Genomic DNA, 24,635 nt, shown 5'->3' with positions numbered 1-24,635 from the left:
GTGTGCAAACCTGGTGGCCAACTACAAGAAACGCCTGACCTCTGTGATTGCCAACAAGGGTTTTGCCACCAAGTACCTAAGTCATGTGTTGCAGAGGTGTCAAATACTTATTTCTCTCATTAAAATGCAAATCAATTTATAACATTTTTGACATGCGTTTTTCTGGATTTTGTTGTTTATTCTGTCTCTCACTTTTCAAATAAACCTACCATTAAAATTATAGACTGATCATGTCTTTGTCAGTGGGCAAACGTACAAAATCAGCAGGGGATCAAATACTTTTTTCCCCTCACTGTATGTAAGAATGCTGTTTATTGACTATAGCTCAGCATTCAACACCATAGTACCCTCCAAGCTCATCATCAAGCTCAAGGCCCTGGGTCTGAACCCCGCCCTGTGCAACTGGGTCCTGGACTACCTGACGGGCCGCCCCCAGGTGGTGAAGGTAGGAAACAACATCTCCACTTCGTTGATCCTCAACACTGGGGCCCCACAAGGGTGCGTGCTCAGCCCCCTCCTGTACTCCCTGTTCACCCATGACTGCGTGGCCAAGCACGCCTCCAACTCAATCATCAAGTTTGCAGACGACACAACAGTAGTAGGCTTGATTACCAACAATGACGAGACAGCCTACAGGGAGGAGGTGAGGGCTCTGGGAGTGTGGTGCCAGGAAAATAACCTCTCACTCAACGTCAACAAAACAAAGGAGATGATCGTGGACTTCAGGAAACAGCAGAGGGTGCACCCCCCTATCCACATCGACGGGACCGCAGTGGAGAAGGTGGAGAGCTTCAAGGTCCTTGGCGTACACATCACCGACAAACTGGAATGGTCCACCCACGCAGACAGTGTGGTGAAAAAGGGGCAACAGAGAGTCTTCAACCTCAGGAGTATGCAGAAATTTGGCTTGGCACCTAAAACCCTCACAAACTTTTACAGATGCACAATTGAGAGCATCCTGTCGGGCTGTATCACCGCCTGGTACGGCAACTGCACCGCCCGCAATCGCAGGGCTCTCCAGAGGGTGGTGCGCTCTGCTGAACGCATTACCGGGGGCAAACTACCCGCCCTCCAGGACACCTACAGCACCCGATGTCACAGGAAGGCCAAAAAGATCATCAAGGACATCAACCACCCGAGCCACTGCCTGTTCACCCCGCTATCATCCAGAAGGCGAGGTCAGTACAGGTGCATCAAAGCTGGGACCGAGTGAATGAAAAACAGCTTCTATCTCAAGGCCATCAGACTGTTAAATAGCCATCACTAGCACATTAGCGGCTGCTGCTGCCTATTGAAATCACTGGCCACTTTAAGAAATGGAACACTAGTCACTTTAATAATGTTTACATATCTTGCACTACTCATCTCATATGTATATACTGTATTCTTGTCCATATATATATATATATACATACACATATATATACTTAAATTCCATTCCTTACTTAGATTTGTGAGTATATGTTGTGAAATTGCTAGATATTACTTGTTAGATATTACTGCAGTGTCGGAGCTAGTAGCACAAGCATTTTCGCTACACCCGCAATAACATCTGCTAAACACGTGTATGTGACAAATACAATTTGATTTGATTTGTTTATAGACTTGTCAAAGGCGTTTGACACTGTGGACCATACGGTATGGTGCAGAGACTGAAGTGTATTGGGATTACTGGTCATGCTCTGGAGTGGTTTGTGAACTACCTGTCAAATGGAACCCAGTGTGTTAAGGCAGATGGTTGTAAGTTGGACACTGTAGAGTTGTGCTCGGGTGTGCCTCAAGGATCAACTTTAGGTCCCCTGTTGTTTATATCAACAACATTGGGAGACAATGTAAATTTTTATGCGGATGACACTGTTCTCTATTCAAGTGGCAGCAGTTTGACTTCGGCTTTTGAAAAAGCTATGACAGCTTTTAACATCATTCAACAGAATCTGTACAATTTGAAGCTTGATCTGAATTACTCTAAAACGACCACCCATGTATAAAACCTTGTCAGGAAACTCAAGCTGTGTATTGGGTTTTATTACACAAAGCTTTCCTTTGTCGCCAGAAAATAGTTGATACATTGTACTTTTCTGTCTGTATTGGACCATGGTGATACTATTTATGTGCAAGCATCAAGCTCTACACTGAAGGCTCTTGACTCTGTATCATGAAGCCCTTCATTTTGTCACCAATCAGAGACGTCTAACTCCCCATTGTGATCTCTACAGTGGTGTCGGGTGGACATCACTAGCAACACGCAGGCTCAAACACTGATACATTCTTATTTATAAGGCCATTTTAGGAAAACTGCCATTTTATCTACCCTCTCTTCTAGCTTGAAATGAAAACATATACAAGCTCAGATCTCAATCTTGTTTTATGCTAAGAGTCCCAAAAATTTTAACCGAGCATGGAAAAAGGTCCTTTCATTAGGTCCCTTCAAGCCAACCTAAAACTCCAGGACCTGGTGTCCCTGGAAGAGTTCAAATGACAAATAGATGAACAGGTTGAGACATGTTTCTAGTTTGCGTTGCCTTACGTAAGGAAGGGAGTTGTTTTACTTCACACGCCTGCCTGCACGCACGCACACACACACACCACATCCACCCACTGTTTGTTTGCTGCTGTATTTGCTCTGTTGCCAGTGTCTTGTCTGTGTTGTCAGTTTCTATTCTATTTTATCCCCCCGTCCCCTCAGGAGGCCTTTTGCCAGGCCGTCATTGTAAATAAGAATGTTCTTAATTGACTTGCCTGGTTAAATAAAGGTTCAATAAAAATGGCAATTATAATAACATTGTATAGTCTCGAAATGAGACCTCTCCGAATCTGCGGGGGTGACAAGATCCCTTCTAATAGCGTGTTAGGAGGTGATTGAGGAAAAGTAGGAAGGTGAGCATGAACAGAATTCTCCCGAGTGGCGCAGCGGTCTAAGGCACTGCATCGCAGTGCTTGAGGCGTCACTACAGATCCGTGTTTGATCCCGGGCTGTGTCGCAGCCGGCCGCGACCAGGAGACCCATGAGGCGGCGCACAATTGGCCCAGCGTCGTCCGGGTTAGGGGAGGGTTTGTCCGGCTGGAATGTCCTTGTCCCATCGCGCTCTAGCGACTCCTTGTGGCGGCCGGGCGCATGCACGCTGACTTCGGTCGCCAGCTGTACGGTGTTTCCTCTGACACATTGGTGCGGCTGGCTTCCGGGTTAAGGTAGCAGTGTGTCAAGAAGCAGTGCGGCTTGGCGGGGTCGCGTTTCGGAGGACGCATGGCTCTCGACCTTCGCCTCTCCCGAGTCCGTACGGGAGTTGCAGCGATGGGACAAGACTAACTACCAATTGGATATCACGAAATTGGGGAGAAAAAGGGGCTAAAAGTAGCATAATAAAAAAAAATAGATAATGATTGAAAAAGGATTAATTTGAGGCAGATTACATTTAGCTAAAAATAAATATTTGAAACATACCAAACCGCTCTCCTGCCACAAAATCATATGAAGTCCCTTGTTTTATAAGGGACTTCATATGATCTAAAAATACTATGGTGGAATAGCAATAATGACCAACAAAGAAGAAACGGTTTTCTGTCAGGAGAATCAGAATTGGAAATCAGACCAATGACATGATGATGAGTCAATGTCGCCACCAAGCAGGCCATAACTGAAAAACAGCCTTTGTCAACTTTGAGCGTTGTCTCCGCCTACTGGACAAACTGGAACTCTTGATAAAGGTTTTTAAATATAAAATGCATGACTGACAAGATGAATCAATTAACCATTTAAAAGAGAGAACTCAGGAGAATGTCTAACCTGTCATTTTCATCTGGGTCTAATGGTTGGTAGGTGACTTTATAGCATTCTATTCTCTTCAGGAAGTCCTCCATCACACTCTCTCTGTGTCTCTCTGGGTAGTCTGGACTGGACACCTTCACATCCTGGGGAGGAGAGAGGGAGGTGCACAATACTTAAAGTGTGGAAATATCTTGAAGATTATTAGAGAATGTTTTAACGAGAAGTAGTACTCATGTTTTTTAACATGCAAGTTAATTTACCATAACATTAGCAGCAATGACATCAGGGTCGTCGCACAATGACTCCACAAAAAACACCTGCAAAAGAGACCAATCTATGAAGACACACTTCACCAAACCATTGACAATAACAATTGAGAATAGTTTCTATACCTAACCCTTGTAACATGCATGACATGACACTTACCTTGTAAGCATGTTCCTTTGCAAAACTAAGGATTAATTCTCTCCTCTCTCGGGTGGTGTTTGTGGCATCAAAGACCTGAAAGGCATAACAGTAAACACGTAAAATAAATAAATCACATCTCACTGATATCTCAAATTAAGCTTGTCTTTTCAGTTTTATATCACTAATTTATCTCCAATTACTCAAAACAACAGAAAGAGCAAACAGTAGATACTCACAGCGATCTGGCCCCCCTCCTCAGTCAGATACGTTTTGACATCCTGCAGAGCCACCAGAGCACACTGCCTGTAGGAACACAGTGACCCACTTCAATAATCCACATCAACAACAATTTTAATGAAAATCTGTAACACTTCACTTAAAGCCGCCAGATATAATGCACTATGTGGCTATAATGCATTGTAAGACCATGTATGATGACCCCATTACGTCTTAGTAACATTTATGTTCAATCTGTTAAAATGTACAGCATAGAAATACATAACATACTACAAGCCTTATAATAATATATTATAGGGTTCATATAACACTTATGACAAGTATTATAACTGTTGGTCTAGCAGCCAGCACTAAAATGAGAGACTAGGAAAATGACAGGCTGCCAGGTGACTAACTATGCTCACTACATAAAATGTAATTACATGAATTGTTTAAATCTAGTTGGGGGCCTTGTAAACCTCAGCAGGTTTTGTAAATACAGAAAACACCTGCCTGGGGCTGCGAAAACATGGAGGGCATATTCTAGAAAAAAGGGTTACTGCAATACTGTTTAACTCATCAAAACAACCAAATTATTCTGCCACAGGTCCAAAAACACTGAGGGGAGGAGGAGCACTCACTTTCTGATTTCCATGGCCTCCTCATTGTCATGTCTGAAGAAGTCATAGGATTTGTAGGCTTTTACAGCCTCTCGCCTGTAGACCCCCAGATTGAACACTGCAACACAATACAGGACCATCATCATAAGCCACAGGTGAGGAAAGGCACGACATGTTCTTGTAAATCATGTGACATTCTACTGAACTGTGGAAGGAAGACAAACAGGTTCTGCAGCATCACAGTTCAATGACATCCTTCACTATAAATATTTCTACACAAAATAAACCCTATGATTAGTGGACTACACAAATAAATTCATTTCCACATCGTATAGAGCAGTGGTGAACCGTGGCACACCTTGATGGGGTAAAACAATCCTGCGGCACACCTCAAATATCCCTATTAATTTATTTAGTGGTAATGACCTCCATCTCATCTGATCCATACTGCAAATCATCCATATCCCGTGACAAAAATGTTTAATAGATTAAATAGGGTTTATTTGAACTATTTTCATAGTCCCTTACTCATGATGATTAATTTGTGTGTACCCCTTTAAAGCGCATTAAAACAGGCATTTAGTTTTAAACAGTTTGGGCTAGAGACAAGCGGTTTTCTGCATTGTGAAGGTGCAACCACGGACACAAAGCCATGCTCCGTTTGTTTCTATGCCAGAGGCTGTGGTAAAATTAAGCCTAGTCAGACTTGCCTGTGCTAATGGTTCTCACAGGCAAAGTAAAATGATACAAATGACTTTGCTCGTGATGCACGCCCCTCAAATTATACAAAATGTATAAGCCTGTAACAGCCTGAGCGCACTGGCCTTGAAACAACGATACAGATGTATTATCTGTCACATTTCTAAGTGAGTGTTCCAAACCGGTTGAAAACCACTGGTATAGAGGATTATGTTTGGATTGAATACAGTGATATGAAGACTGAGGAAGGTGTGGCTTCAATGTTTATCTTCCGGTTGGACGGTTCTGGAATAAATGTAAATATAGTATAGTACATACATTGATGCCTCTATACCAGTGGAGGCTGCTGAGGGGAGGACGGCTCATAGTAATGGCTGGAACAGAGCTAATGGAATCAAACACATGGAAACCATGTGTTTGATGTATTTGATACCATTCTACTCATTCTGCTCCAGCCATTACCACAAGTCTGTCCTCCCCAATTAAGGTGCCACCAACCTCCTGTGCGCTCTACTAACCCTTGGTTGGCACTCCTATCCAGTTGAGGTAGCGGGTCAGCTTCTTGGACATGTAGGTTTTCCCTCTGGCAGGAAGACCAATCATCACAATCACAGTGGGGGAGTTGGTCATATAAGAGGCCCATGCTGTTCACACAGACAGAGAAACATCACTCACAACCAAACATCTTACTTTGAAATGCCAATAGAATGTAGGCCAAGGTATACACAATGACAGTAACTCCATTATTTTTAATAATTGTTCAAAAGGCCAATATGTTGAGAGTTTATCTATCTTCAGTTATTCCTTTGTTTGTTTTTTTCATTTAGATGTTATCACTAATAGCTGCTGTCCACAGACACTGTTACATCCTTGCCCAGAAAAGTAAAAATAAAGCCTGGTGTTATGAGGAGGGTTATTGTCTCTCTTCTTTAGTATGTTACAGTAGATTCAAGAAAGCCCACCAACACCCATCCTCAGTCCATTGCAAACAAACCCTTGCTATGCTTAACAAGGCCATGCGTGACGTTCACATGTTACATTTCTAGAACCAGCAAGGCGGTTTAAAAATCTAGATGTTATCGAGCAGCCAATGGATGTGTTTGTGTGAATGTGAGTATGAGGTATGAGTCTCCAGTTCCTGATTACAGATTCTACAGAATGGAATGGACTGGCAAGTTAATGCCAGACTTATTTAACTGGGGGTGACATTTTGTTATTGCCAAAACACACTCACTAATGACTGCACACATCACATATAATCTACAGGTAACTGCCAAAATAAAGGAAACACTTGAGTAAATCAGGGATACAAGTACATTGAAAGCAGGTGCTTCCACACAGGTGTGGTTCCTGAGTTAATCACACAATTAACATCCCATCAAGAATGGTGTGGCATCCCTCAAATAGAGTTCCAGACACTTGTAGAATCTATGCCAAGGCGCAATGATGCTGTTCTGGCGGCTCGTGGTGGCCCAACGCCCTGTTAAGACACTTTGTTGGTGTTTCCTTTATTTCGGCAGTTAATATCTATCTATCGAGCACCTTTCACACACTATAGAGGCAGGTAGGGAGACAAGAGATGCCTAGTGTCACGTTGCATCACAGGGGAGGGAGGGAAGTGACACACGATCGCACAAGCACCTGTTTTCGCCTTTTGTTAAGCCAGCGAGGCAAAAAACAGAACTGATTACTTCTTGAAAAAGGGCACTTCGTGTTCATTTCTAAATGTCAAATTTGCACTGCAGCCCAAGACCAATTCAATGCACTTAAATCAACGCAATTGCATTATGTCGTGACGAAAAAGGTTTGAATGGTTATGCATTCAGAGGAAGACAGCTTACAATGAATACCCAAAGATCAGATTGATGCATCTGGCAATGAGTTCACATTTAACCTAATTGGGTTAACACAGGAAAGGGACCAGACTGGAACATGGTACTGGAAGACACAGACACACACTACTTACAGCATTTCTTCTGTACTTCATTGGCCCGGAGCTCTGTTCTCTTCCCCTCTGTTGAGGTTTCCAGCACTGCGGTGCCTTTCTGCTGGCTGGCAGCCATGATGCTAGTAGAAATTGAACACTGTCACTGTGGGACCACCCATACGTAAAATGTATGCACGCATGAGTCACTTTGGAGAAAAGCATCTGCTAAATGGCATATTTATTATATTACTGTGCTGTCCAATGACTGGTTCTGTCACGGCTGGGTCGCCTGGCTGGGGACGCTCTGGGACTGGGAGGTCAGGTCACTCTAGCTGAGTGAGGTCATCATCAACTCTCTGCAGAGGACTCTACAGATAAAGTCAATGTTGAGGGTTTTACTTTTTTAAACAATGGTACACTGGGAGAGTACAGTATGCTTTAGTAACGGACAGAGATGAGAACACTTGGCTGACAAGGTTTGTAAAAGATCAGTAACGTTAAACATCTCAAACTTCTAGGTAAAATGTAATTACGTGAGAAGTCTCTACATCAGCATCTAGCTAGCTAGTCGTTTAGTCCATCTTCCTACATTCATTCATTTGTTTACTTTCAGACAATCATAGCTAGCTAGCTGAGTAGATATACACTACATGGTCAAAAGTATGTGGACACCCCTCAAATTAGTCGATTCGGCTATTTCAGCCACACCCCTTGCTGACAGGTGTATGAAATCGAGCCCACTGCAATGCAATCTCCATAGACAAACATTGGCAGTAGAATGGCCTTACTGAAAAGCTCATTGACTTTCAACGTGGCACTGTCATAGGATGCCACCTTTGCAACAAGTCAGTTCGTCAAATTTCTGCCCTGGTCAACTGTAAGTGCTGTTATTGTGAAGTCGAAACGTCTAAGAACAACAACGGCTCTGCCGCGAAGTGGTAGGCCACACAAGCTCACACAACGGGACTGCCGAGTGCTGAAGGGCGTAAAAATATTCTGTCCTCGGTTGCAACACTCACTACCGAGTTCCAAACTGCCTCTGGAAGCAAAGTCTGCACAATAACTGTTCGTAAGGAGCTTCATGAAATGGGTTTCCATTGCCGAGCAGCCGCACACAAGCCTACGATCACCATGCGCAATGCCAAGCGTCGGCTGGAGTGGCGTAAGGCTCGCCGCAATTGGACTCTGGAGCAGTGGAAACATGTTCTCTGGAGTGATGAATCACACTTCACCATCTGGCAGTCTGATGGACAAATCTGGGTTTTTGCGGATGCCAGGAGAACGCTAAATGCCCGAATGCATAGTGCCAACTGTAAAATTCGGTGGAGGAGGAATAATGGTCTGGGGCTGTTTTTCAAGGTTCGGGCTAGGCCCCTTAGTTCCAGTGAAGGGAAATCTTAACGCTACAGCATACAATGACATTCTAGATGATTCTGTGCTTCCAACTTTGTGGCAACAGTTTGGGGAAGGCCCTTTCCTGTTTCAGCATGACAATACCTCCGTGCACAAAGTGAGGACCATACAGAAATGGTTTGTCGAGATCGGTGTGGAAGAACTTGACTGGCCTGCACAGAGCCCTGACCTCAACCCCATCGAACACCTTTGGGATGAATTGGAACGCCGACTGCGAGCCAGGCCTAATCGCCCAACATCAGTGGCCGACCTCACTAATGCTGTTGTTACTGAATGGAAGCAAGTCCCTGCAGCAATGTTCCAACATCTAGTGGAAAGCCTTTCCAGAAGAGTAGAGGCTGTAATAGCAGCAAAGGCGGGACCAACTCCATATTAATAGCCAGGATTTTGTAATGAGATGTTCGACGAGCAGGTGTCCACATACTTTTGACCATGCAGTGTATTTCACAAGCAGTTTAGCTAGCTAGTTAACGTTAGCCTATATGCCAACTGTTACAGTGCTAAAGCTATGTAGCTAAAGTTAGCTAGCTAAACATAATGAATCCCCCTTTACATCTGAAGAAATTGACCGGTTGGTTAGTTTGTTTACATGTTCATAGCTATGACACACGCTTGTTCTATACAATAACTTGAGGTCTTAGCTTTATTTTCACTGCAACTTCATACTATGCAACAACATAGCTATTCACCTATGCACGACAGATAGCATTCAGCAGCACTTACCAAAACGACGACAGGTGAGTCAACACAAATGTAGCTAACGTTATCTCTTTGGTGAGTCACTTTGTAATCAGTACAGTATTTCATCAGTTCGCTCGAAATGTTTTTCATCCTCTTTTAATGTTGGCCCCGCCCCCCGGCGTCTGCAGGAAGGGAATCAATATGCGCACTGACGACGCACACACGAGTAATATGATATTATGGTCTCCATTCAGGAATGAGCAACGCTCTGTTTTATGTCACACATACATTTTATTCGTATATCTAAAATAAGAAAATAGCCTTTCATTTTCTAATTGGGTGTGTTTTTTTGTCTGAGGTCAATTAGGCCTACCATCTAGAAGCCAGTAGGTGGAGCGCTATGATACGTTTTGCTATTCATTTTATTGTTACTGTACATTGTTTTCCTTACTCAACTGTATTCACACACTGAAAATGAATAGGTCATTTTATTGGTAATCACAATTCTTTATTCTTTCAAAAGAACTAGTATACCATAACATATGAACAACCCCATATCAGTAGAATAGAATATGTGCTTGATTTGTAAAATAATGACTAGTAGTTTCTAAATGGCCCTCTATCTAATTTGTTTATGCATCTCTCAAAGAGGAGTTGGTTAATGGGGATGGTGTAATCACCAGTGACAAGTCTAAGGAGGTATATCTACAGTCAGGTAAGAGAGATTATAGGGTGTTACTACCATAGAAAAGTTCATCAGGGAATTTATTTAGTGTCCCATCATTACCCTGAAAGAGATCCATGGCAAAATGTTTTTGACATTATTGATACAATCCAGACCATCAGTTCAAAAAATCCAAGCCAGATGGCTGAAGTGTTTTGTATTGTCCAAAGTCACTGTCTCAACAGGGTATATGACATCAGGGGTTGCCCCTTCATATGCCCATTATAGCCCTTTATAACACAAAACATACTGTATATATCCCTGATCAAGCCATGTTCTCTTGAAGTACTGGGGGAATAAAAGGTCCATTCTTCCAGGCTCCTGATTCTGAAGGAAACAATGTTCTAATCTAGATTCTAGATGCTATGCCAGTGCCATGCAGAGATCCGTCTTTAACACTTCTGACTGTGTGATTGAAGATGAGAACAAGAAATCTGAGACCAATTCACCAACCCTGAATGACATGAGACAGAATACAGCCTAGTCTCCATCCCCTGACAGACAAATTGTGATTGGTACTGTGATCTCAATAGGATCTTTGCATGACTCTTGTTCTGAGCTATGAGGAAGGCCATTCAAAGAGAGATAGTTCATGCTTTTAGGGTATAACATACAGCTAAATATCATTGAAGAGAGCGATTTTATAATCTGTAATATTAACATCTCAGCTAATATTACATATAGCAATGAGTATAATAATGATGGTGACAAGGAGATGTAACAAAGGGATGTTTAATGATTTATTTGGACAATGAAATGTACACGTCCGTATTTGATGTATTACAAATAAACAAACAATAATTAACATACTGGTGCTCCTGCATCAGCTGCTTTCCCAGTTCTACTAATCCTCCTATTTTACATTATGAGCTAAAAATACAAAACTGACTGTGGATCACATGAGCACTTTGACGGCAGCCTTGTTGTGGCACAGGTGTTAGCCATTTAGGAGGAGAGCCAGCTCTTCAAGGGGACAAGTAGCACTGAGATCCTGAAATTGCAGATAATCTATTTCAAAATTCCAAATAAATCCCTCGCATAGCTTCATGCAATAACTTAATTGCGTCACTTTGCCTTCTGATCAGAGGTTCTTTGCTTCTGACAGACTGGGTGGAATTCTCCACACCTATCCAATCATTTCAGATCTAACAGGAGTGCCTAGGCTAGAGGGTTGATTTGGAATTCAGCGAATGAGAAAAATGACTTTCATGTTACGAGAAATGCAAAGCTGAAAGCTCATATTCATGTACGCTGTAGTGTGATAGCGTGAATAAGCCTCTTTTTCAGTGATGTTGAAACGTTTCTCTTGGAAGGGATTCAAACTCCACACCATCTCAGTACAATGGCCAATCCTGTACAGCACCATCAATTCTCTCTAAATCCAGAAAAATACCAATATAACCTTTGTGGCACAGGTCAAAACAGTCTAGTGAGTTTTGGCTGACTGCATGATCAATTCAAACCGGTCACAGAAAATGTCTCATACAAAATGTTTAAAAAATAATCTCCACAATGTGCCTCTGTCTGTACACAGGAATGAGAGGTCAAACTGACAGCCAGACACCATAATGAGAGTACATTAATTCAGCTTGAGCATAGTCTGAAACATGTCAACAAAACAGGAATGGTACTTGACTAGACACCAATATTTTGATTCTTAGACCTTTTCAACGCACAGATAAGTCATACTTATGCAAATACATTTCTTAGTTTATAATGTATGGCATTGACCAATCAAGTAGTGGTTATTAATGGTGTATGATGACCAAAGTGCTGTTATGGCTTGACTGTTGGCTTGGTAAGTGACTGAGCGCTCACCATGAGAAAACTCAGCCCAGTCGGAAAACAGCTCATAGCCTAAGCATTAGACAGGAGGAAGCACAATAGTTGAAGCTCCTCATGGAACATTGTAAGATAAGGCGGACTCATCACATATTGTTGGACTTTCACCTATCACTTCAGATCTGAAAACACTGAAAGTATATGGGCTAGGGGTTGTTGCTTTTTGACTGGGCATCAGAATCATTTTTACATTGCTAGCTCAAACATCCCATTTTACTTATTGCTTATACTATAACCACTGGCAGAGCTCTGGCCTATGCAGCTGAAAATAAACCAGTCTTGGTAATCAGGCAAAAAGGAGAGCTTATAGTTGATTCCCCTTTCTGATTCAAATGTACTGGAGGTTGAGTGGGAAACAGGGAATGTTGTAATTAAGTGGTGCATGATACCTCATGGTCCCCTGCAACAAATATGGGTAAAGTAAACAGTTAAACAGGTAAACAGTTGGCATGGAAGGTGCAGTCAAGTTATTTTCAATGCATTTAACATTCCTACCGTAGCGCACATCAACTGGCCATGGAAATATCTCTCGTCTTCCCTCAAAAGGGCATAGAAGACTTAAAACATGTCTGCACAGACACTGACAGACAACATAGTGTGTGTTTATGAGAGAGAGAGTGAGAGAATATGATTGCATCATGTGCGAATATCATCATGACAGTACATGTACTTGGTCTATAAAAAAAAACTACCTTAGTACTGAACACTAGACCTTGTCTAACAAACAATCTGGTAAAGAACATTTATAAAACTATTATGGTAACCAGTTTGAGATAGATAGAATGCTACGGTCTTCCTCAGTACACGACAACACCATCATCTCATATAGATTCCATACACAGTAAAGCTAACCGTCCACAACCAATGGAGTGGCAGCCTAATACAAAGATAGAATAGGAAGACTGTGTGGACAGTGAGTGAGTACACCTGTGTGTATCCTGAGTGTGTGTGGTATGTAGCTTGTAAACGAGAGAGGCTGCCTGGACTAGCCCAAGCCCAGCCCATCTCGCAGACTCAGAAGAAGTGAGGGGGTGAGAAGAGAGTAAACTTCTGGGATACCAAGATTCTTCAGCTCACACGGAATAAGGATGTCCTTTTATCCAAGATGCACATTTAAGACAGTCTTGATGTATTTCAGGAGGAGATAATAATAATTATAATATTAATAGTAATAACAATAGTATTAAATGTCTGTTGAGGTCTCCGTCTCCATGGCAGCCAGGAAGGAAGTGGTTTTGCATTGTTCTGTATTTTTAGCATGCCTGTGCTCTCCTGGGTTCTACTCCTATCGTATGCTGCGCTGCCATTAGGGGACAGGGCTCTGTGCCCCTGGGTGTGTCTAGTGCATGTGTGAGGCTGTTCCTTCATGGGGAGCAGTGTGTGTGTTAGCTAGAGTGTGTGTGTGTGTATATGTGAGTGAGAGGCGCTGTTCCTTCATGGGGGAGCAGGGTGCCGGTGGCGGTCTGTTCTCAGAGGCGTGTCTGGGCCTCGGGGACGTAAATCTCAATGCTGTCTGAGCTTTCCGTGGCAGAGTTCTGTCGTACTGACGCCGCGCGTTTGGCCGCCATCAGGCGTTTCCTGGCCTCCTGCCGCTGCTTGTCCACCACAGAGTCCACGCTCCGGTCTTTCCCAGGGGTCAGCTTGGGCTTGGACATCTTCTTTGGCACAGAGGGGGGCACAGGCTTCTTCTCCTCCTGAGAATGAGAGAGAGATTAGGATGAAGAGAAATGTGGGAATTGTTGGATGCAAACCCATGTGTCTTTTGTTTTATTAAATAGAAAGTTGAATAAAAAAAAGAATCTGTTTGGATGATAATAACACAAGTAATCAGGATCTATTGAGGTGAAATGTGGTGCGATTCCGATACCTTCTTCTCTGGCAGCTGCCAGTTGTTGGCCTTGAGTTGCCAGAGCTCGTCAAACTTGACACTGATGTCCTCTACAGAGAGCTGCAGTAGGTCCCAGAACCCCGCCAGATCCTGGGCTGTGGGCCGAGGGTTGGCGTTCACATTCTAACAGACAGGATGTGACAGGAAGGACAGTGCTGGTTGGCTTGTCTAGACACACTGACATTACATAACATTATTCAGTCCTTTCCAGCCTTGGCTCACTTTCAGGAAGTGAAACAGTAAAAATACAGATTTAACACCAATATTAGCCATTCGTTACAGAGATGGATGGTGTGTGTTGTATCATTGCTTAGATAAAGTATGCCTCCCTTTGGTATGCATGTATTTTGACACCAGGGGGAGCTCTAAAACAACAACCTTTGCATGCTGAGACTGAAAAAGGTGCATTGAAATATGTCAGATTAACAGGGCATTTGTAGGGTTAGTGCTACTCACCAGGTTCTCATCACAGAGTCCTCTGAACTGCTGGAACTTCTGGGCTATGAGGAGCTGGGCACTGCCCACTGCACTGCGGACTGTCCCCATCACTACACACAGATAACAACAGCCAGTCAGCCATCACAACAACATGCAGGTTCTTTAAATGGGCATAGAGCACAATATTTTTTAATGGCAATATAAAATGCCCTAAAAATTGTATGGTTATGTGGCATGTATCTGATATTTTTTGTCCTTAATTACTATTTTCATTACATTGCTGGTGACACACTTCATCCTTAAAATAAATGACTAATATTTTTTCCCCAAAGGTTATAAAAAATACTTTTTATACACTGTTTTATTTCGGTACTAACATTTGCATAAATTCATACAATACAGGTCTGCTGAGGAATAACCTGATGTGGGAGTCAATCCTGTTCATTACACATTCATTAACTGCAATGCAGAGGTATATTATCCATCTGCCTGATAAAGAGGTATATTATCCATCTGCCTGATAAAGAGGTATATTATCCATCTGCCTGATAAAGAGGTATATTATCCATCTGCCTGATAAAGAGGTATATTATCCATCTGCCTGATACAGAGTTATATTAGGGAAAGATGGATACCTAGTCAGTTGTACAACAATGCATTAAAACCCAACCCCTCTGAATCAGAGAGGTGCGTGGGGCTGCCTTAAATCGACATCCACGTCATCAGCGCCCGGGGAACAGTGGGTTAACTGCCTTGCTCAGGGGTAGAATGGCAGATTTCTACCTTGTCAGCTCGGGGATTCGATCCGGCAACCTTTCGGTTACTGGCCCAACGCTCCTACCCGCCAGTCTACCTGCCGCCCCTGTTATCTATCTGCCTGACACAGAGGTATATTATCTATCTGCCTGACACAGAGGTATATTATCTATCTGCCTGACACAGAGGTATATTATCCATCTGCCTGACACAGAGGTATATTATCTACCGAGTGGCGCAGCAGTCTAAGGCACTGCAGCTCAGTGCCTGAGGCGTCACTACAGACCTCCAGTTCGATTCCAGGCTGTATCACAACCGGCCGTGATTGGGAGTCCCATAGGGCGGCGCACAATTGGCCCAGCGTCGTCTGGGTTTGGCCGGTGTAGGCCGTCATTGTAAATAAGAATTTGTTCTTAACTGACTTGCCTAGTTAAATAAAGGTAAAATAAAAATAAATAAAAATCTGCCTGACACAGAGGTATACAGTGGGGATAACAAGTATTTGATACACTGCCGATTTTGCAGGTTTTCCTACTTACAAAGCATGTAGAGGTCTGTAATTTTTATCATAGGTACACTTCAACTGTGAGAGACGGAATCTAAAACAAAAATCCAGAAAATCACATTGTATGATTTTTAAGTAATTAATTTGCATTTTATTGCATGACATACGTATTGGATACATCAGAAAAGCAGAACTTAATATTTGGTACAGAAACCGGTTTGCAATTACAGAGATCATACGTTTCCTGTAGGTCTTGACCAGGTTTGCACACACTGCAGCAGGGATTTTGGCCCACTCCTCCATACAGACCTTCTCCAGATCCTTCAGGTTTCGGGGCTGTCGCTGGGCAATACGGACTTTCAGCTCCCTCCAAAGATTTTATATTGGGTTCAGGTCTGGAGACTGGCTAGGCCACTCCAGGACCTTGAGATGCTTCTTACGGAGCCACCCTTAGTTGCCCTGGCTGTGTGTTTCGGATCGTTGTCATGCTGGAAGACCCAGCCACGACCCATCTTCAATGCTCTTACTGAGGGAAGGAGGTTGTTGGCCAAGATCTCGCGATACATGGCCCCATCCATCCTCCCCTCAATGTGGTGCAGTCGTCCTGTCCCCTTTGCAGAAAAGCATCCCCAAAGAATGATGTTTCCACCTCCATGCTTCACGGTTGGGATGGTGTTCTTGGGGTTGTACTCATCCATCTTCTTCCTCCAAACAAGGCGAGTGGAGTTTAGACCAAAAAGCTAACTCCTGAGTGGCGCAGTGGTCTAAGGCACTGCATCGCAGTGCTAACTGTGCCACTAGAGATCCTGGTTCGAATCCAGGCTCTGTCGCAGCCGGCCGCGACCGGGAGACTCATGGGCGGCGCACAATTGGCCCAGCGTCGTCCAGGGTAGGGGAGGGAATGGCCGGCAGGGATGTAGCTCAGTTGATAGAGCATGGCGTTTGCAACGCCAGGGTTGTTGTTTCGATTCCCACGGGGGGCCAGTATAAAAAAAATAAAAAGAATGTATTCACTAACTAAGTCGCTCTGGATAAGAGCGTCTGCTAAATGACTAAAATGTAAATGTATATTTTTGTCTCATCAGACCACATGACCTTCTCCCATTCCTCCTCTGGATCATCCAGATGGTCATTGGCAAACTTCAGATTGGCCTGGACATGCGCTGGCTTGAGCAGGGGGACCTTGCGTGCGCTGCAGGATTTTAATCCATGATGGCGTAGTGTGTTACTAATGGTTTTCTTTGAGACTGTGGTCCCAGCTCTCTTCAGGTCATTGACCAGGTCCTGCCGTGTAGTCCCTCACGATCATTGATGCCCCACGAGGTGAGATCTTGCATGGAGCCCCAGACCGAGGGTGATTGACCGTCCTCTTGAACTTCTTCCATTTTCTAATAATTGCGCCAACAGTTGTTGCCTTCTCACCAAGCTGCTTGCCTATTGTCCTGTAGCCCATCCCAGCCTTGTGCAGGTCTACAATTTTATCCCTGATGTCCTTACACAGCTCTCCGGTCTTGGCCATTGTGGAGAGGTTGGAGTCTGTTTGATTGAGTGTGTGGACAGGTGTCTTTTATACAGGTAACGAGTTCAAACAGGTGCAGTTAATACAGGTAATGAGTGGAGAACAGGAGGGCTTCTTAAAGAAAAACTAACAGGTCTGTGAGAGCTGGAATTCTTACTGGTTGGTAGGTGATCAAATACTTATGTCATGCAATAAAATGCAAATTAATTACTTAAAATTCATACAATGTGATTTTCTGGATTTTTGTTTTAGATTCCGTCTCTCACAGTTGAAGTGTACCTATGATAAAAATTACAGACCTCTACATGCTTTGTAAGTAGGAAAACCTGCAAAATCGGCAGTGTATCAAATACTTGTTCTCCCCACTGTATTATCTATCTGCCTGACACAGAGGTATATTATCTATCTGCCTGGCTGAGGCAGATCATGGAGGATCAAAGAGGCCGTCTGCAGTAGTACCATTAGACTGAAGGAGGTAATGAGCAGCGTCAGCCACTAACTATTAGCATTAATGAGCCTGTCCTGCCCTCTCCAATCTCCACAGCAGACAGGAGCTGGTATGGACTGTCTGTTGTCTTAGGGCTTCAGGGACATCATCATTTCAATACCAATTCCACATGTCAGAGAACTGACAGGGTATTCACTGATAGAAGATTGTATCTCTGTCTAATGTATAGAGGTCTAATGTATAGAGTGAGTATGATAGACTGTCTCTTATTCTTTGAAAAACCTCTATGCCTATCAGAGTGAGTATAGTCTACGGTCTCGTATACATTTAGCTGGTTAGAGTGAGTATGGTGTAGTGGCTTACCCTCCTCTGAGATGTCCTTGTCTTTGGTCTCCTGCTCCATCTGTTGACACCAGCCCTCCATGCGTGCTGTCTCAGCCTGTAGTAGTTTGAGGAACCAGTTGCCGTCCCGGAGGCAGGTGGGCGTGCCGGGCTGGGCTGCATCTCCCTGGGCACTGCCATTGCCACTCCCCAAGCTGGGGTCTGGAGGGGGCAGGGAGGAGGGGTCCAGGGCCGGGTCCATTCTCTCTGGGAGGGAGGCGGACGCTCTGGTTGGGACTGGGGCATGTTTGGGGAGCTGCCGCGCCACCGCGCTGTCCTCACCGTTGGAGGCAGCGGGGGCAGGATCTAGCAGCTGGCTGTTGCAGTTGGCTCTACCGTTGTTTTCTGAGGGATGGGCGTCTTGTTGAGAGTCCTGAGGCTCTGTCTCAGTGTTCTGTCTGGAGGCCATGCTGCTGGCCCGGCTGAGTCTGGATGGACACACACACAAATTAGTATTGGTCCAGTTCGGAGATCATTTACTATGGATGTAAAAACGTTGACCTTGGGGTCTGACGACCACAAATCACTGCCCCAATCTCTGACTACTGTGGTCTAGAGATTACTGGAACACTGACACACTATGTTAATACATAGCCCAAGGACAGTTTGTATGAAGTCATTAGTTCTAGGTCAGACTTCCTCTCCCAACAACAGGCATACAGTAAGCCATCATTATGAAGTGGAGTTTGACTGATAGATATAGGACATTGCTTTTACTGCAGAGGCTAAGAGAAAAGCAGAGACAGCATGATGAGAAAATGGAGAGAGAGATGGATAGGGAGAGAGAGAGGTGGGGGGGGCGAGGGAGAGAGAGAGAGGTGGGGGGCGAGGGAGAGAGAGATGGATAGGGAGAGAGAGAGGTGGGGGGCGAGGAAGAGAGAGATGGATAGGGAGAGAGAGAGGTGGGGGGCGAGGGAGAGAGAGAGAGAGAGGTGGGGGGGGCAAGGGAGAGAGAGATGGATAGGGAGAGAGAGAGAGGTGGGGGGGCGAGGGAGAGAGAGATGGATAGGGAGAGAGAGAGGGGGGGGGGGCGAGGGAGAGAGAGATGGATAGGGAGAGAGAGAGAGGTGGGGGGCGAGGGAGAGAGAGATGGATAGGGAGAGAGAGAGGTGGGGGGGGCAGGACGAGATAAAAGGCAGATGGATTACAGCGTTCAGCGATAGGGAGAACAGACAAAGTGGGCAATACAGTCCAACCAATGTGATTAGGGGGAATTACTCTGCACTAGGCTTTTTAAATGGGAAATTCTTCACAGCACTCTGCCTCCTCCACTGTAGCCAAAACAAGAGAAACAGGCCATCAATGAGACAGACCGAGAGAGAGAGAGAGAGAGAGAGAGAGAGAGAGAGGTGCTACACTAACGCTGCTATTGCTGCCAGCACTAGCTCACAGAGTGACTGCTGAGTGACCTTGGTAACTGCCTGGACCAAACAGGCTGAAGCCATGCCAGGGCGGGAGGGAGGAAACAGGGATCACAGAGGGTGTGGATGGATGGATGGATGGATGGATGGATGGATGGATGAGTAACGGCTGAACACAGCAGGAGATGCACAAACACAGAAATGTGAAGCAGTTAAATTTAGAGATTGTGAAGGAAATGTTTCTGAAAACATCAAGGTCTCCAATGTGAAAATGTGGGATGGGCATCTTTCCCTTTCAAGATGATTCGATACACATCTAGATACATGGGCTCCGATATGATACAGGAACGATACGTTTTAGTTTGAAACTATTCGGTTTGATTAGAGAACGAATCGATGCGTTACGGTTCGATGCAATACGATTCGATGCACTAACATCTGTTGTATAAACGCATTCATTTTTCATTCAACTTTCTAATCTGCTGCTGATGGAGCTCATGAGCAGGGCCTCTCTGAGCTGGATCTGTGTGTGTGTCTGTCTGTGTGTCTGTGTGTGTGTGTGTGTTAGGGCTGTGACGATACCAGTATTGCAATATTCTTTCCATGGCAAAAATGAAAACACGAAGCGGCCTTTACTCTTCGGTCCTTTAAGAACCTAATGTATGTAAAATATTGTGTGCTATAGCTTGGAAACATAATATTTGTTTTCAACATTAGGGCTGTTTTCCTAAAGAAGTAAAATCCTCTTCGTGTTTTGTTTCGTTGCCACACTACTAACGCGTATCGCGATACTGGTATCGTCCCGGCCCTAGTGTGTGTGTGTATAAATGATGTATGTCTATTGTGTATGTACTGTGTAGGCTCCTGATCTGAGCCATAAGGGAGACTAGACATATACCACTATCAGATTAGGGAGAGGGGGGCAATGTTGCCTATGTTTTCTCTCTCTCCCCACTTTGGTTCTGATATCACCAGCACCCACTAATTAACTTGTCATTTCTGCAGATTAAGTGTTTGAGTTAGTAATAGTGCTGAGCGATTAGTGCCTTTTGAGGTCGGTTTGGTTTCGGTTCGATTATCAAATAAATAAATGACAATAATTTGGGTTGAATGCTGTAACACATGGTACTGACTGCCCATTATTGCTTATCACTTATTAACCATAATTGATTCACATTACTTTAATAAAATATTTCAGTTGTTGTGTATATTACATTTGTTTCATTTGATGACTATTATTTCATTCCAAGTCATCATCTCATCTCTATAGAGCTGCTGTCTATGCTGTCTGACAGAATCACTATTTTAGTAGTTCTTCAAAGTAAATAAGGCATACTTTTATGGACTGCTGAATACCAACTATCAATCACTTAGATCATGTATTTTCATGTAGAGATACCTCATGAAGAAACATCTGCTCTCTATATCCCCTCATGCGCATTCTTGTCTCTTTCGCAGCAGGCACAAAATAAACAAACAGGACAAGTAGATGCGCAATGGATTATGGTCATTGTAGTTAATTCCCACATTTTATGCGCTAAACTATGTAGAATATTGGGCGGTTGGAAACTACAACATCCCACAGTTCAGGCTGATTTATCTCTAGAGAAGCTGTGCAATGTGCGCATTGCGCTCACAGCACCAACAAAAGAAATGAACGAAATATAATTTTGGTTAATCGCTCAGCACTAGCTAGTAACGTATCAATATTTTTTAGTTTACAAAGTAGCTATGACATAGCCAATTAATATATACAACAACTTTGGATCTCACTCCCTATCTTAAAAATTGAATGGTTTTGACTGTTTGGAAATATCTTCTCTCGCTTTGGCCATGCAGTGTGCCTCGTTATGAAAATATCAACCCTGTATATCTAAAAATGACCATATACACTGATTGTAAAAAAAAACAACCTGCACACACACACAGGTGAAGATTTTCAGCTGGCAGGCAGACAACGTTTCTGAGTGAGAGAGGGCTTTGCATAGGCACTTTGTCTTTTTTGTGGAACTGGGAAAAAAATGCCCGGTTCCCATGCTTTTAAAACAGTTCTGTTCCGGAACAGTATATATCACTTTCGTTCCTGGTTCTGGAAAAATGTAATTATATGTTCCGGTTTTCCGTTCTGTTCCCTGAGTCGGTTCCAACCCCTGGTCTCCAGTAGCTTATTTTTATTCCGGTAAAACAACATTTTCAGCAGCGCATAGATAACAATAACCTAGCAAATTACACAGGTTGTCACTCAACTAATAAAGCCTAATAACTCAGCTGGTAGAGCACGGCGCTTGTAACACCAAGGTAGTGGGTTCGATCCCCGGGACCACCCATACACAAAAATGTATGCACACATGACTGTAAGTCGCTTTGGATAAAAGCGTCTGCTAAATGGCATATTATATTTATTATTATAATACTGTATCACACAAGCCATTTTACCATTTGAATGCTGAAGGTGTCATGCAGATGTGAAATATCAGGAAAAGGCCACCTACCTCGCGTCGGTCAGCGGGCGAAACTGGACACAGTGCGCAGTTTGACTAGACTACTGATATTGCCTGGGGTTATTCGGCACGCATGCAAAATGACTTTTAGATCAATGACTGTCAACGCAGTTACATGCAGTTCGACACTGACAGAGGACGCATCAGTTGGCACCAAAAATTTGAGGTATTTTCGGAAATAATATGAGCAAAACATTTTAGTGAACCCGCAATTTGTAATGTTTGAAACGGTTTTCTGACCAATGCAAGCTAATATTTTCATCGGTTTGGCGTCTGTGGACCACTGCACTTGCATCTTAAACATTTGAATCGGGACTGATGCATATAGGTGAATCGTTATATCCCTAGAAAATCATAAATGACTATTACTGGCTGTGAACAGCTGATTGAGTGATCAGCTGATTGAGATAATGATCTTGTGTTGATAAGGATTTGACTTACGGCCTGCCGTTCTCCACTTGCACTCCAATAGACTGGAACTTGGTCGAGGGGGGAGGTTGATCCTCTCTCTGGATTGGCTGAACGCAGTCCACCTATGAGTCAACCATTACAATGAATGAGTCATTCTAAGCATCCTCCCTACAGCTTACAGTGCATTACAGACATTAAAAGCTGAACTACCAGTCAATTTAGAAAATTGATTCCTGGGCTCACCTGGATGCCGATAGACGAAAGCTTCCTCTTTGTGGGAACAGGCTCTGGAAGGGTTAGGGACTGGTCTGGAGTGAGGCTGGGGCCTGGGTTTAGAGTGTCATTCTGGGGCTCGACCTGGGTGCCGGTACTTGTGGTGGTGCTGAAGGAGGGAGGTGGGTGGTAGTCCCTCGGGGCAGGGACAGGGGCAGCGACGGGGGCTGGGGCCCGGGGCTGAGAGCCCTTGGCCAGGCTGCCTGTACGCAGGCTGCAGAGGCTATCAGAGGAGTTGCTGCGTCCTGATTGGCTGTTGGCCTCGCTGCGGCGGTCCTGTTGGTCCAGGTATGTGTCCTGGGCTGACTCAGTGCTGCTCTGCACCGTCACAGAGATGTAGGGCTTGGAGGTGGTGCGCGGAGGGACCGGTGGTGGGGCCTTCTTACAGGAGCTGCTTACACATCTAGGGAGTGCTGGGATAGAGGAAGGAAAGGAAGTGCCATTAGATGAAACCTGAACGAGGACAAAGCAGGAAGTTAAAGTTGTGCCAGCTGAACCACCACAACAGCTAAATGGAGCTGTAAAAGAACAGGGCAGGTCACAAAGACCGCCTGAGGCCTAAAAGGTTGTTGCTGACATCAAATGCCACTAAAAAGAGTAGCCTGCTCCAAAGCAAAATAAAATAAAAAACAAACTTTTCCTAAACATATTTTCCCATGCCTAACACACACACACCTCCATGTTTCCTGTAAACCTGCTGTTTCAGTTCCATTGACGTCAGTCAGTCTGTACCTATGGGAGTCCCTTACCTGCCTAGTATTGCCTACTGCCTACCCTCCCAATCATCTTTCCCAAGTGACTATAAAGTGGGGAAAGTTTGACACATTCTGTGTCCAATGGAAACACACCATTCAACATTATGGAAGAAGTAACAGGATAGTTCCAATGGCTCAGAACACTTAAAATCAGACTGTTACTAACCGTGAAATATGGTAATGACGAAGTAGAGTCTGTAAGCTGCAGGCAACTATGGTCTTTCTTCCCTTTGCCTTGTTTTCTACCTAACCTCATTTATTCCAGGTGTTTGTGTGGGCATTACGTTGCATATAGGGATTTGGTGCAGGGAACCGTTGATCATTGACTCCTGATTAACTGGGCAGATAGCTTGATAGTGTGAATGAATAACATGGAATTTTCTGCCATAGAAACCCTTGGGTGGGCTGCCTAAGTCCAAACTGTACAAAAAAAACAGAAAAACGCTTTAAGTGCAAACTTAAATGACTAAAACCAGATATAAAGTATGTAGAAAATATATATATATATATATTTTTTAAATAATATAATCTTTGAGAACAAACAATCACCAAAATAAAAGCTAGACAGTCAGGGGAATTGAAAATTCCCAACACAATGAATTTACCAGTATTGGTTTTGTTATTAAGTTTGAGCAAAAGAACACAGCATTAGCCATGGCAAAATGCATAGAATTGCAGGAAATTATCTTTAAAACTCCATGGCAGAATGGAAATTTGCTCTAAAACTGCAACATTTTCTATCAGCTCATGGCAAAATGTGTAGAATTGCACAGAATGAACTTTAAAACCGCAAAAATGTATCTCGGCTCAATGGAGAAATTCCGAGAATTGCAGGAAAGATGGGCACGGTAGAATTCTCTCAAATTCAACGTGCCCATTGCTACACCCCTGCCAAGCCTACTACTTAAGCCCCTTTTTGATCTAGAAAAAACCCTGAATAAGCCTACTCATTTCCCCTGGAGATACCAATAACACCCTGACAAACAATCATGACACACTCCCCGGGCTGATCTTACTGCAAACATTTCCAAGAGGAGTCAAAGAGGGAATTACCAACAAGAGAAATAATAGGTCTGACTCAAGAGCAGGGATTTCACTCTAGC

The 24,635-nt window shown here is 43.8% G+C and overlaps 2 protein-coding genes across 2 annotated transcripts in view; both read right to left on the bottom strand.

The window, feature by feature from the left end:
• Window positions 1–3,753: 3,753 nt before the first annotated feature.
• LOC123481794 (6-phosphofructo-2-kinase/fructose-2,6-bisphosphatase 2-like) lies at window positions 3,754–7,879 on the bottom strand. The gene is made up of 7 exons (XM_045206814.1): window positions 7,676–7,879; window positions 6,228–6,353; window positions 5,032–5,128; window positions 4,411–4,477; window positions 4,193–4,267; window positions 4,027–4,083; window positions 3,754–3,909 (listed from the first exon to the last, which is right to left on the bottom strand). The coding sequence occupies exons 1-7, from the start codon at window positions 7,770–7,772 to the stop codon at window positions 3,754–3,756; spliced, it is 675 nt and encodes a 224-aa protein (XP_045062749.1). The 5' UTR covers window positions 7,773–7,879.
• Window positions 7,880–11,181: 3,302 nt separating this feature from the next.
• The window catches only part of LOC121538465 (disks large-associated protein 4), a 137,547-nt gene continuing 124,093 nt past the window's right edge, over window positions 11,182–24,635 (bottom strand). Inside the window, exons 6-11 of the mRNA XM_041846492.2 lie at window positions 22,748–23,190; window positions 22,535–22,626; window positions 18,214–18,659; window positions 14,641–14,732; window positions 14,164–14,307; window positions 11,182–13,990 (exon numbers count right to left, since the gene is read on the bottom strand). Coding sequence (XP_041702426.1) covers window positions 13,766–13,990; window positions 14,164–14,307; window positions 14,641–14,732; window positions 18,214–18,659; window positions 22,535–22,626; window positions 22,748–23,190 — 1,442 coding nt within the window. The 3' untranslated portion in view covers window positions 11,182–13,765. The remainder of the gene's footprint in view (window positions 13,991–14,163; window positions 14,308–14,640; window positions 14,733–18,213; window positions 18,660–22,534; window positions 22,627–22,747; window positions 23,191–24,635) is intronic.

Source organism: Coregonus clupeaformis, chromosome 24 (genome assembly GCF_020615455.1).
Source record: "Coregonus clupeaformis isolate EN_2021a chromosome 24, ASM2061545v1, whole genome shotgun sequence".
Taxonomy (NCBI): domain Eukaryota; kingdom Metazoa; phylum Chordata; class Actinopteri; order Salmoniformes; family Salmonidae; genus Coregonus; species Coregonus clupeaformis.
Note: the sequence above shows the minus strand (reverse complement) of the source record. Positions and strands in the feature narration are given on the sequence as shown.